This window comes from Microcaecilia unicolor, chromosome 10 (genome assembly GCF_901765095.1).
Source record: "Microcaecilia unicolor chromosome 10, aMicUni1.1, whole genome shotgun sequence".
Taxonomy (NCBI): Eukaryota; Metazoa; Chordata; class Amphibia; order Gymnophiona; family Siphonopidae; genus Microcaecilia; species Microcaecilia unicolor.
Window position 1 is genome coordinate 1,803,323 of NC_044040.1, and position 15,071 is coordinate 1,818,393.

A 15,071-nucleotide genomic window follows, 5' to 3' on the forward strand; every position below is an offset into this window, starting at 1 on the left:
ATGTAGCTGTACTTCAGAGAGTACCACTAGGCGTTTTTTCTACCGCACAGATTTTTCGGAACCATTAAGCGCAAATCTTGATGGCGTCTAACTTTGGGCTCCACTTACTGAATCGGGCTCTGTCTGTATAGCTTGGCAAAATGCACTTGGCTCTGCCTAACTCCACCCTGGCACTATCCAGATAGTGCTGGGCATTTAGAGGGAGTATCTGTGGTGCTATGAGCAGAAAGTGGAGAAGTGGAGAAGAGAACCAACTGAAAGTAACAGGATAGATCATAAGGAATGCCAAGCCAAACGCAAAGCGGAGATAAGGAGGGCAAAAGGAATTAGCGTTGAGAAGAAATTAGCGTTGGAAGCAAAAATACATAGTAAAAATTTTTTTAGATACATTAAAAGCAGGAAACCAGCCAAAGAGTCGGTTGGGCCGCTGGACGAAAATGGTGTTAAAGGGGCGATCAAGGAGGACAAAGCCGTAGCGGAGAAATTAAATGAATTCTTTGCTTCGGTCTTCACCGAGGAGGATTTGGGGGGGACACCGGTGCCGGAAAGAATATTTGAAGCGGGGGAGTCGGAGAAACTAAACAAATTCTCTGTAACCTTGGAGGATGTAATGGGTCAGTTCAGCAAGCTGAAGAGTAGTAAATCACCGGGACCTGATGGTATTCATCCCAGAGTATTAATAGAACTAAAAAATGAACTTGCGGAGCTACTGTTAGAAATATGCAATCTGTCCCTAAATCGAGTGTAGTACCGGAAGACTGGAGGGTAGCCAATGTTACTCCGATTTTTAAGAAGGGTTCCAGAGGAGATCCGGGAAATTATAGACCGGTGAGTCTGACGTCGGTGCCGGGCAAGATGGTGGAGGCTATTATTAAGAATAAAATTGCAGAGCATATACAAAAACATGGACTGATGAGACAAAGTCAGCACGGATTTAGTGAAGGGAAGTCTTGCCTCACCAATCTAATGCATTTTTTTGAGGGGGTAAGCAAACATGTGGACAATGGGGAGCCGGTTGATATTGTATATCTGGATTTTCAGAAGGCGTTTGACAAAGTGCCGCACGAAAGACTCCTGAAGAAATTGCAGAGTCATGGAATCGGAGGTAGGGTATTATTATGGATTAAGAACTGGTTGAAAGATAGGAAGCAGAGAGTAGGATTGCGTGGCCAGTATTCTCAGTGGAGGAGGGTAGTTAGTGGGGTCCCGCAGGGGTCTGTGCTAGGTCCGTTGCTTTTTAATGTATTTATAAATGACCTAGAGATGGGAATAACTAGTGAGGTAATTAAATTCGCCGATGACACAAAATTATTCAGGGTCGTCAAGTCGCAGGAGGAATGTGAACGATTACAGGAGGACCTTGCGAGACTGGGAGAATGGGCGTGCAAGTGGCAGATGAAGTTCAATGTTGACAAGTGCAAAGTGATGCATGTGGGTAAGAGGAACCCGAATTATAGCTACGTCTTGCAAGGTTCCGCGTTAGGAGTTACGGATCAAGAAAGGGATCTGGGTGTCGTCGTCGATGATACGCTGAAACCTTCTGCTCAGTGTGCTGCTGCGGCTAGGAAAGCGAATAGAATGTTGGGTGTTATTAGGAAGGGTATGGAGTCCAGGTGTGCGGATGTTATAATGCCGTTGTATCGCTCCATGGTGCGACCGCACCTGGAGTATTGTGTTCAGTACTGGTCTCCGTATCTCAAAAAAGATATAGTAGAATTGGAAAAGGTACAGCAAAGGGCGACGAAAATGATAGTGGGGATGGGACGACTTTCCTATGAAGAGAGGCTGAGAAGGCTAGGGCTTTTCAGCTTGGAGAAGAGACGGCTGAGGGGAGATATGATAGAAGTGTATAAAATAATGAGTGGAATGGATCGGGTGGATGTGAAGCGACTGTTCACGCTATCCAAAAATACTAGGACTAGAGGGCATGAGTTGAAGCTACAGTGTGGTAAATTTAAAACGAATCGGAGAAAATTTTTCTTCACCCCACGTGTAATTAGACTCTGGAATTCGTTGCCGGAGAACGTGGTACGGGCGGTTAGCTTGACGGAGTTTAAAAAGGGGTTAGATAGATTCCTAAAGGACAAGTCCATAGACCGCTATTAAATGGACTTGGAAAATTCCGCATTTTTAGGTATAACTTGTCTGGAATGTTTTTACGTTTGGGGAGCGTGCCAGGTGCCCTTGACCTGGATTGGCCACTGTCGGTGACAGGATACTGGGCTAGATGGACCTTTGGTCTTTCCCAGTATGGCACTACTTATGTACTTATGTACTTATGTACCATTCGCTACAGAATTCTAGAGCAGCAGTGCAAATACACAGGCAATGACTTACACCAATCACAGAGCTGCTGCAAATGCCACACCTAGATGCTACATAGAACACATTAATCTCAATTTTAGTATTCTATAGGATATGCACATAATTCTGTACCTGGCCCACACTGCACCCAGACTCTGCCCACCAATTACAGGCCATCATATTTAGGCGACATGTTATCGATTAATGCATAGATGTTGCTATGTATGTATGTCTACATGCTCTGCCACTCTGGATATTTGCAAATGTTCTTGATGTTCTCTTTAGAGAATTATCCTCTTATCTGCACATCACCACCAAAGATCAGTGGACAGCAGACTGGTGGCTGCTAAACACACAAGTCCCTTAGACTATGGGCCAAATATTTGTAACAAAATTTTCTGTGGCTGCAATTTACGTTTATAATGGTGTAAAATGGCCATGTTCCATTTATTAGGGATGCCCATTTATTTGGCTTATTTATGTACTTGAATTTCATTTAATTTCCCTCAAAAAGCACACTCAAAATCTATTTAAAGTGTACCGACCCGCGATTTAAGGAGAATAAATGACATTTCTGCACATAAAATCTCTTATGAGCAAAACATTTTGAAATGAACCAAAACATGTCTGAAAATCAACCAAAAAATCTAAAGTAGAAAATGAACCAACATATTTTTCTCCGCACATCCATAATATTTCCTAGCACTACAGGGGGAGAGGGAGTTATCAAGGAACAGTAAAATGTAAGCTTTTACCTCACCTTGATTTACTATGAGAATCCCCAATCTGCAGTATCTCATTATTGCAGATAAATACATAATGCTGATTGTGATTAATCTTGCAGACAGCATTATACCACAGTCCAGGAGCACTGGGCAGCAAAGCCACGGCCCAATGATCCTGGGCCACTTCTCAAAGGGGCTGGACACAGCTCAAAGTAACTGCCCTCTGTCCCCCATCCACCCCCATCACAACACCCGTCTTGAAAGACTCTCCCCCATGCTGAAAACCCTCACCTGAAACACCCCCCCCCCAACATCAAGCCTCCCTCTAGTTCCAAACTCACCTCAAATGGGAAGACCACTCTGCTGGAAATAGCCCCCAAGCCCCCAACTGGAGGACCCTTTGACCTCAGGGCCACTTCAGTATGTCCTTATATGGAAATCTGACCCCCTAGAAGTAGTACAAGAAGATCAGCATTATGGGTCACTGATTCTATTTTGAATCCTGAATCCAGATAGGGCAGGAACAACTACTACTACTTATCATTTCTAAAGCGCTACTAGACGTACTCCTGCCCTGCCCCTCTAGACCCCAGGGAAGATTAAAGGTAGGCCCGAGGGGGCCTATGAGTAAAGGGAGTCTTGTGTAGGGGAGGTACTTCTGGGGGGCCCTGAGGTCAAGAAAGCCTTTGGTTCAGGGCTACTTCTGGCAGAGGACCTTCTCTTTGGAGGAGAATCTAGAACAGGGGGAAGGGCTTGATGTTGGGGGCCCACTTCAGGTGGGGAGTTTCAGCATGGAGTGAGCCTTTCAATAGATGGTTGTGATGGGGTGTGGGGAGGGATCAGGGGTCAGATTCTTTGATCTATGCCCAGCCTCTTTAAGAAGTAGCCTAGGAGCATTTGCAGCCCAGTACTCCTAGGTTAGTAAAATAACCTCAGCTTCTGGCTGAGGTTATTTTACTGCCATTATAGGTCTATAACTTGACTTGTAACTTTGCATCTCATTACTATGTACCATGGGGAAGTTTATTTTAGTACTTAGGGTAAGAACCCCACTGTTAGAGCCCTTTAGTCACATTAAGGGGCTAATAACATGGGTTATTATCCTAACACATCTTGATAAATTCCCCCTTAAATGCTTTGATGGTATCTCCTATATGCCAGGGTGGTCTGAGAGAGATGCAGACAGATGCAGGGCCATGTAGAGAGACTCACTGCAGGGTCTCATTCATATGTCAATAGAGGTCGAAAAGCAGGGTCAAGTGCAAGAAACACAGTCAACCAATGGTAGGGCTGGTCTTGCATATATAGCATTCAAACTATGCTCTTTACCAAAGTATATAGAAGGTAGTTTTCAAAGACATCTAACTGGTGAACTAAGGAGTTAGTGAATGCCCAGTGGGCATCCGATAAAGTAGAGATGGGTTAAGAAAGTAAATTACATCTGCATATGGAATTTTCAAATATATGCATGTAATTTCTCCTATTTAACCTCCTTCAGAGAAACCGTAGGGCCAAGCAGTATGCAGACACCTTTCCACCCATGTGTTAGTAATTTTTCAAACTGTATAGCGTCTTTTAGAAAATTTACGACAACTGTATCAAAGTATCTGTGCACATTGCTGCTAAGTGGCTTAGTGGAAATTACCCATAATTTAGCAAAACCTTTTCAAGCAATTTTGCAGAAGAATAGAGACCAGGTCCTAAAGGGGGAAGAAGTGGGGTCTACTTTTCCTTTAGGGAAAGCATAAACTGCATTATTTAAAGATAACATTGCACAAGTAGATTAATAAAACAACACAAAACAAAACTTGAACAAGCTGTTGTATACGTGATATACTTAAAACCGGGGTGGTGACAGAAGTAGATTCATGCATAAAGAACACAGCAAAAAAAAAAAAAAAATGAAGAGGAGGAGAGGGATACTACAGAACGATTAAAATTAGATGCAAGCAGAGAAATGAGGATTTGTATTGTGACTACAGTATAGCAGTCTGGCATCTAGTTTACCTTCACTGTCCGACATAGCATGCTGAAAGTCATCCATGATAAATGCTATGTCCCGATCATAGCCTCGACTCCGTGATTCTTCCCTCATGTGTTGCTGTACCTCAGGTAGTGAATGACTTGACCCAAACTGTTCTCTGGTATCTGCAGATATTGGAGGCAGTGGTCCAGCAGCAGCTCGAGCCATTCCCATTGGCTGTCCAACTGGACTTAAAGGGCTTTCTTCTTCAGAGTTCTGTGCCACTATTGGAATTCTTCCTCTGCTTTGGCTAATAGGTAGGCTAGATGGCTTTGCTCTACTGGAAGGGGATCCATGAGTGAAGGAACTATCAAATGATTCAGTCTCTTGGGCTTTCAGTCTTAAAGAAGAGCTTGATAGATCTCGTTTTATTGACAAATCAAGTCCATATACTGATGAGGGTCGAGATGAAGGTCTTGATCTACTACCACTACTAAAGGGCTTGTCTGCTTCATCTTGTAGTGTAGATCTCATTGTTGGACTAAGTGTTGTCCCAACACTAGATCCAAGGCCTGGTGCTAAAGAAGGAGCAAGATATTTTTGTTGGTCTGTGATATTTTTTCTGAGGCCAAAGGTGATATCATCTTGAAGAAGCCTTGCCCGGGAAGAAATACCAGGAATTGATGAAGTACTGGAACTTAAATAACTTGCATAATCTGATTCAAAGTCTCTGTTTTCCTGAATAGGAGAAAACTTTGTTAGTTTAGGATCTATCAGAGGTTTTTTATGCTTTGATTGCTTCTGGTAAAGAATTGCTGGTGGAAGCTGCTTTGCTGCCTGCTTTTCAAGTGTTAATCGGCTGATACTATATTTTTCAGATTTGGGAAAATGCCTATAAATACTATCAGAATGGTAATATGGAGATAGTCCTGTTAGAGGATCTAGGTTCTCTGTTCCACGACGAAACTCCTGCTTGATCTGATGCTTGAGAAGTTTTAACTCATAAGGATCCTCCATTGAATCTTCATCTGCTTTTCCATAAGCATGCAGCCTAGAGGAAGTATGTAAAGGTGTCAAAAAGTCTGTTACTTCTTGGGTTCTTCGTATTTCTGTGGATCTAAGAAGATGATCCGCTTTTGTTAGATCTTTGTCATGAAGGTTATAAGCAGAACTCAGTGCTGAGGATCCCTTGGTAATGTCACCTATATCATCAATCAACATGAAATTTCTGGATGCATGATGTTCCAGATCTGCATAGTAAGATTCTGCAGATATGCTAGACATAGGACTACTCGCCATGCTACTTCTTTCATCCAATCCTATTCTTAAGTCCAAATTGCTGTACTTACTGAGATGAGAAACAGCATAAGAACTATCAGAAGAAACTGGTGCAATCAAAAGAGGCTGGTTCCTAATCACTTCATAGTTTGTGGTAATTTTGGGTTCCAAATCTAGTGCACTTTGCCTTGGCTTTTGTTGGATCATCATCAGCTGTGTTGAGTGCTGATAAGAAGGCTGTTGAGTTGTTTGAGGCTGAGTCTGCGGTGTAAAAGACAGAGTTGGCACAGCTTGAAAGGAAGGTTGGGTCTGATAGGGTGAAACTTGTTGATGATATAAAGTTTGTGAGTAATGGGTCTGTTGCGGGTACTGGGTTGGCGCTTGGGTAGGAAGTGCAGGAGAAGGGTACTGATACTGGGCATATGGACTTGTGGGAGGAGCAAATTGAGATTCAGCCTGAGTCTGAGGTGGTAAATATTGATTAAATTCCGTTTGTGGAGCTGTTCTTGGCCTTTCAAATCCAAGCTGGCCGTCTATTCTGCTGGTCCGAGTACTGCTAACTTCGCTGTCTGACATATAATCCCGCTCTTCTGCTACACCTTGCAAGTAAGCTCTTTCTCGTTTCTCTCTCTCTTTCAGTAAAGCTTCTTTCCTCCTGTTGATGCCCATTTCCAAGTACCTTAGCTTTGCGTCAATTTCTTTTTCTTCCTCATCTAACTCTGCTTGTTTTTTTCTTAGTTTGGATGACTCACGCTCTACCAAATCCAATTCTCTGTCAATATCTTGGAGGATTTTGGCTCTGGCCATGGTGGTTGTTCTGCAGATTCTTCTCCGGGAAACAGATCCTACGGTGCCATATGCTGGTTGTATGCTATCCGTAGCTTCTTCTGGTGGTGGATTGGGGAGTGTTCGTTTTACCTTCTTCTGTGTGCCACCTTGAGAATGCTTGTTCTATAATAAAACAAAAGTCAAACACACGAGAGTTGGTAAAGACTTATTATATTGACTTAACTGTACACACATTTCGCTGTGATGTAAACTCAGTCCCTAGGTGTTCCATTCGCTGATGAATGGAAAATCAAATGTTTGGCATCAAGTGAGTAATCATATACCAGGACAGACTACAATAATAATATATTTATACTTACATGGACATTTCAACTCTTTTGGATGAAAACACACAAAATCTTTGTTACTACAGCCAGAATTTATATATCAATAAAATTGTTTTCAAACAAAAACTACATTATTATGTTTATAGCAGTTCTGAAACTAATGAGGCTTTTGTGCTCTTCTATCAGTAAACCTGCAAATGTAACTCTAGCGAACAAATTCTGGTCATTCAGGGGGAACAATGGAATTTTCTAGCTCAAATGTTTATATAATTACACTTTAACAGAAGCATCTGGTAGAGAGATGGTTGCTTATTGGGTTCTCTTCTGAGGAACGCATTATGAATATATTGACTGTTACAATCAATGACCTTTGTACTGTAGTTCTTTAGATAAGCATAAATCTGGTTAATGATATTGACCGATTTTACTTCATATTTAACGGCTCAATAATGTTCCATAATGGCATCACTGGCAAGTCTAATTTACTGAGCCTGGCTGGAACTATTCCTTTACTCTTCTATGCAATATCTATTATGGAGCTACAGTAATGGCTGAGAAGATAACTGGTAGTTAGTAAATATTTAAACTATGGAATCCACTTGCAGCAGTGACAGCTAAAGGGATAAATCTAGTAAAATAACACACAAACAGCATTTCATGCATAAAACTAACAGATCTGAATAAATAATAGCTGATTTATTTGAAACACCTCACTGCCTAACAACTGTCTCTACCTGATAAATCCACTGGTAGATGAAACTTTTGCATCAGTAAATTCAAATGAAAGTGAACTTACTGGCCTTTGCCACCTTAATCACGGCAAACTTTAGAAATCCCCGGATTAACCATTTTCACAGTAATCAACAGTAGGGTGGGCTGGAGAAAACATCGATGGAAACTCCAGTAATTTGGAAAGTGAGGATAGTGCTGGGCAGACTTTTACAGTCTGTGTCCCGCAAATGACAGACGGATTTGGATAGGCTGGAATAGGCTTTGACGGCAATTTCAGTAGTTGGAACAAAAGGACAGAGCCAGGCGGACTTTTATGGTCTACCCCACAAATGACAAAGAGAGAAAATGATCAAGTATTTTATGTCATATTCATTGTTGGTTCAATCATGACTTGATAGTGTGACTGTTGGGCAGACTGGATAGACCGTTTAGGTCTTTATGTGCAATCATTTACTATGGTATTATCCAGCTGATTTTCGAAAGTGATCGCCACCCATCTTCCGACACAAATCGGGAGATGGGCGGCGATCTCCTGAATCCGCCCAAATCGTCATAATTGAAAGCCAATTTTGGGCGGCTTCAACTGCGTTCTGTCGCGGGGCCGGCGAAAGTTGAAAGGGGGCGTGTCGGCATGGTAGCGAAGGTGGGACGGGGGCGTGCGTTGAGATGGCCGGCTTCGCCCAATAATGGAAAAAAGAAAGCCGGCCGTCAGGAGAATTTGGTCCATTTTATTTGGACCCTTTTTTTTTAGGTCCAAGTCCCAAAAAAGAGCCCCAACTGACCAGATGACCACCGGAGGGAAACAGGGATCACCTCCCCTTACTCCCCCAGTGGTCACCCCCCCTTCCACACACACACAAAAAAAATCTGACATTTTTTGCCAGCCTGTTTGCCAGTTTCAAATGTCACACCCAGCTCCCTGACAGCAATATGCAGGTCCCTGGAGCAGTTTGTAGTGGGTGCAGTGCACTTGAGGCAGGTGGACCCAGGCCCATCACCCCCTACCTGTTACACTTGTGCTGGTAAATGGGAGCCCCCCCAAAAACCCCAAAACCCACTGTACTCACATGTAGGTGCTCCCCTTCACCCCTTAGGGCTATGGTAATAGTGTAGAGTTGTGGGCAGTGGGTTTTGGGGGGGATTTGGGGGGCTCAGCACACAAGGGAAGGTTGATATGCACCTGGAAGCTAATTTTTTTTAATTTTTTTAAAGTGCCCCCTAGGGTGCCCGGTTGGTGTCCTGGCATGTCAGGGGGGCCAGTGCACTAGAAATGTTGGCTCCTCCCACGCCCAAATGCCTTACATTTCGCCGGATTTGAGATGGCTGGCTCCGGTTTCCATTATGGCTGAAAATCGGAGTCGGCCATCTCATCTAACCCCGGCGAGTGATTTGGCTGGCGCCAAGCGTATTTCGAAAATACGCTTGGCTCCGCCCCTTCACGGAGCCGGCCCCGAAGATGGCCACCCATCGATTTGGCCGGTGCCGTTCGATTATGCCCCTCTATGTTGTCTTGGATCAAACTCTTGTCAGGGAACAAAATGAGGGAGGTTGTCAGTGGGATGGTGAACGCATAAAGATATACTGATAAATTAATTGCATGTATTAGGTGAGGATAGCCTTATAAATCTGAATCTACTTGTCTGGCAGGCCCTGATATCCTTTAGCTTTTTACCACTACACAGTCTCCATTTGTCTAGGGCATCTAGTCTGAAAAATAAATATTTAGATTTGTGTATGGAGTATATTAGAAAAGCTCATTTTTATAACATTGGCACAAGGAGTTGCCTAATGGTTAGTGCCGCAGGCTTTGATCCTGGCAACCTGGGTTTTATTCCCACTGCATCTCTTTATGACCTTGGACAAGTCCCTGAACCCTCAATTGCCCCAGGTACAAAATCTTAGATTGTGAGACCTCAAGGGACAGAGAAAGTAACTTGTACAGTGCTGCATAAGTCTAGTAGCACTATAGAAATGATTAGTAGTAGTAATATTCAAATGCCACAGTTAGCATTATTCCTATGTGGTTTACAGAAGAAGACATACATAAAATCCAACATAAAACCAACATATTAAAAGCTAACAAATATAATGAAACACATCAACAAATATCGACAGAAAACTTGTAGAAATAAGTGGGTTTTCAATGCCTTTTTGAATAGCTGCAGAGTGACATACATCATAGGTGTCCCGGGAATTTATTCCATAGTATAGGTCCCATTATGAAAAAGGTGGTAGACATGGTTTCTAAAAAATGTCCGCCAACTGACGAAGCAACAGAGAGATATCCTGCATGCTCAGGTCTTAATGATCTTACTGATTTACGAAGCTGCACTGCCCGAACCAAATAAAGTGGTCTTGCCTGATGCAACTCCTTAAATAGCAATGTCAGCACTTTGTCTATATAACACCAATAGCCAATGTAGTTGATTGAAACCTGGTGTTATATGTTCAAACCAAGAAGAACCCAGGATCATCCGTGCTGCAGAGTTCTGGATCACCTGCAATACCCTACACTGTGTCTTCACTACCCCTAGGTACAATGAATGTGTTAATGTTAATAGTCACACCACCATGACATGAATTGCTTGTTTACTCATTCCAAAAGTACAAAGACTTGTGGGTAAACAATGAAGTTACTAAAAGGCTCTTTTAGAAAAGCATGGAAGGATGCTCCCTAGCAGTAGTACTGCAAGACTTCAACTAGGGGGTCATGGTAGGCATTTTGCTTCTCATAGCTAGAAGGGATGGGAACAGAGGGGATAATGCTCTTGCCCCAACCCAATGGACTACCAGGAATCACTTCTAGGTAAGTCCCAAGGGTGGGAAAGGGTTGGGATGAAAGGTGTTGGGGAAGAGTTTCCTTGGGAACATGTGGGCAGAGCTTGCATTTAGGGTATTGGCTTATCAGGAGATTGCTGAGTTGGGGACTGGATGAGGGGCTGGGTGCTATGGGGTCAAGGGATCGGGGAGATGGTGATACGTGGCTGAGGACCTGAAACATTGGGGCTGTGGCCAGGCCACTGGACTGCCGGTAGCACCTTCTCTCGAGGTAATTTGTCTCAACAAGTATATCAAAGTACTTAATACATCATCCCATCTGAGGGAGCCATATTTCAAATACACTCTTCATCTGTGATAAAAACAATCATTGCGAGTGAAAAGATCAGTTTGTTTCCTGATACTCTGTGTCAAATAGGATGATATATGAAGTGTATTAAAACATTCAATGACAGTTATTCTATAGATTTTAAATTCATATCAAAATCACTTAATTGACTGATCATTATAATCAGAAATCGGAGGAAGATGAATTTTCAGGTTGATTTTACATGGCAATTTATATGGTCTACAACATATGACGTATTTATTTATTTATTGCATTTGTATCCCACATTTTCCCACCTCTTTGCAGGCTCAATGTGGCTTACAGTACAACATGGATGGTGAAAATATATTAGAAAATATACATTTAGTGTAACAGAAGGATCTTAAGCAGCTTGATAATGATGAAACCTAATGGTAGTATAACAAGCAGATATTATAAGACAATTCTGAGTAAGTGTGGAGGAGTTGTGTATATTCACATTGGTTGATCTTTGTGGTACTACTACTACTACTACTATTTAGCATTTCTATAGCGCTACAAGGCATACGCAGCGCTGCACAAACATAGACGACAGTCCCTGCTCAAGGAGCTTACAATCTAATAGACAAAAAAATAAATAGAGTAAGCAAATCAAATCAATTAATGTGAACGGGAAGGAAGAGAGGAGGGTAGGTGGAGGCGAGTGGTTACAAGTGGTTACGAGTCAAAAGCAATGTTAAAGAGGTGGGCTTTCAGTCTAGATTTAAAGGTGGCCAAGGATGGGGCAAGACGTAGGGGCTCAGGAAGTTTATTCCAGGCGTAGGGTGCAGCGAGACAGAAGGCGCGAAGTCTAGAGTTGGCAGTAGTAGAGAAGGGAACAGATAAGAAGGATTTATCCATGGAGCGGAGTGCACGGGAAGGGGTGTAGGGAAGGACGAGTGTGGAAAGATACTGGGGAGCAGCAGAGTGAGTACATTTATAGGTTAGTAGAAGAAGTTTGAACAGGATGCGAAAACGGATAGGGAGCCAGTGAAGGGTCTTGAGGAGAGGGGTAGTATGAGTAAAGCCTTGTTAAACAGATGAGTCCTCAGTAGTTTGCGGAAGTTATTTAATTCGTAAATCGTTTTTAATTTGCTCGGCAATGCATTCCATAACTGTGTGCTCAAGTAGGTGAAGTTTGATGCGTGCATTAGTTTGTATTTCAGACCTTTGCAGTTAGGGAAGTGCAGATTGAGGAATGTGCGGGATGATCTTAGCATTGTTTAAAATGATTTCTTAAATCTTCTTTTGGAGATGATTTGGTTTTGATTCATTTATGATCCTACTGAGTAGGCATCCATGTGCCTTTATAGATTAGGCTTCCAGACGCAGCCCCAATTGTGCACAAATGTATTCTGCTCTGAAAAAGTTATTCACATGTGCATATACCCCACAAGTGTACTCTCATCTAGCTCTTCTCTATCAGTATCATTTGTCCTCTGTCAAGCTGCTCCCTACTAGTCTCTCTCTCCTGTAGTTTATTCAGATTAGTCCTAAGTACATAAGTGTTGTCATACTGGGAGAGCGAAGGTCCATCAAGCCCCAGCATCCTGTTTCCAACAGTGGCCAAACCAGGTCACAAGTACCTGGCAAGACCCCAAAAAGTACAATACATTTTATGCTGCTTATCCAAGAAATAAGCAGTGGATTTCCCCCAAGTCCATCTTAATAATAGTCAACGGACTTTTCCTTTAGGAAGCCAGCCAAACCTTCTTTTAAACCCTGCTAAGCTAACTGCTTTTACTACATTTTCTGGCAATAAATTCTAGAGTGAAGAAACATTTTCTTCGATTTGTTTTAAATTTACTACTTTGTAGTTTCATTGTGTGCCCCCTAGTCCTAGTATTTTTGGAAAGAGTAAACAAGCGATTCCTGTCTACCCATTTCACTCCACTCTATCATATCTCCCCTCAGCCATCTTTTCTCCAAGCTGAAGAACCCTAAGTGCTTTAGCCTTTCCTCATAGTCTAATTCCACTATATCTTTTTTGAGATGTGGTGACCAGAATTGCACACAGCATCTCTCCACAAGTATCATTCTCTCTCTGTCATTTCTAACATTTTCTTCCCATCAGTCCCTCCCTTCTAAGTCTTCCCCATCACTCCCTCTCTCTTTCAGTTTAACTTACCAGTTCTTTTCATCTCAGTCTGTCTGCATATCTCATCTCCCCTCAATTCCCTCAAGCGCTCTCCCCTAATTTCTCTCACAAGTATCTCTCTCTCTTCTTTCAAGATCTGATCTATCATTCTCTTTCTCTCTAGTCTCCACAGCAGTCATCTTATTTGGCATTATGCCCCCTAGTGGTAATACCATGAGATTACTGTTAGGGGTTGTTGCAACCATTTTGAGACCCAGGATGTGTAAGCAGGAGTGAGTGAGCATCATTCCAACTCTCACTAGACGCAAGGGACATAGGCGGTCGGTGGCCCAACTGTTTAGGGAGGCTAAAGGGGGCGGGGTCAGGGGTGGAGCTTAAATCCATAATTGTCTGATAACACGCAGAAAAAATAAATAAATAAAAATAAAAGTCACAATTAATACCTTTTATTAAATTTAGATATTAGATATGTATCATATGTCAAAGAATAAAGTGGTTGCTCAAAGCATATTCTAAGCACAATTGCTCAACTGCAAAACACTATGCACAACTTTGTGCAAAAACACACTCAGAACCTTACTGTACCATAAATATTACACTGGGCAGAACCTAATACACCAATATACCACCCACACGGAAAATGCAGACCGTCAACAATATGAAACAAGGGATCATATCATCACAATTCTCATGTAGAGCCACAAAACACCCTAATTCATGTTTAATGTGAGATAAAATGCCATAAATAAGTAAATATAAACTTTTAATGTTGAGCACCTGATTCTCAAAGTGGACATATTCCAAACACTATAATGAAAATAAAATGATCTTTTCTACCTTTGTTGTCTGGTGACTTTTTCTGATCATGCTGGCCCAGTATCCGTTCTGCTGCTATCTGTCCTCAGTGCAGGTCAGGAAGTCATCCTCGTTAAATATCTCCCTGGCAACCCAGGACACCTCCAGCCAACACCCCCTGCTTTCCCAGCAGTAAGGTAAACAAACCATAAACCAATTTCTACAACTGCTAGAGGGCTTTCACTACAGCTCATGCTGTGAGGATGGAGGTAAATCAACAATTTAATCCCCTCAGAGCAGCTGGACCACAGTTGATCCATTCTGCTGCAGCAGGGGGGAGGCTTAGCCTCTCCAAGCCTCTTATACCGGGCGCCTATGGCAAGGGATCTCAGTTATGCCAGGAATTGGAGTTGGGTTGAGGGGTATGGTAAGGGCAGGGGGGATTCTTTGTTGCTGTGGATTTCAGAATAGGTGTCAGGAATCAAATGCATTGCCAGGGGTGTTCAGAGTGTGAGGAGCAGATGTTATGCAGGGGGTTCAAGGTAGGGGACAGATGTTGTACTAGGAGGTTTCGCATGGGGGTTCAAGGTAGAGGACAGATGTTGTACTAGGAGGTTTCAGGGAGAGAGGATGTATTACTGGGGGGGGGGGGGGGGGGGGGGGATCGAGTTTGTTGTGGTGATGAGGGTCTGAAGATTGGAGGGTGGCAAAAGTAATGCTGATTTTTAAAAAGGGTTCCAAGAAAGAGCTAGGAAATTACAGACCAGTAAGTACGACTTCAGTGCCAGGGAAAATAGTGTAAACTATTATAAAGAATAAAATTAAGGAACATATTGACAAACATGGTTTAATGAGAAAGAGTCAGCATGGGTTCAGCTGAGAGAAGTCTTGCCTCATCAATTTGCTTCATTTCTTTGAAGGCAAGAATAAATATGTG

At 42.6% G+C, this 15,071-nt stretch overlaps 1 protein-coding gene across 1 annotated transcript in view; it reads right to left on the reverse strand.

Moving 5' to 3' along the window:
* PCLO (piccolo presynaptic cytomatrix protein) overlaps window positions 1–15,071 on the reverse strand; it is a 371,777-nt gene that overhangs the window by 155,261 nt on the left and 201,445 nt on the right. Inside the window, exon 8 of the mRNA XM_030216678.1 lies at window positions 5,037–7,221. Coding sequence (XP_030072538.1) covers window positions 5,037–7,221 — 2,185 coding nt within the window. The remainder of the gene's footprint in view (window positions 1–5,036; window positions 7,222–15,071) is intronic.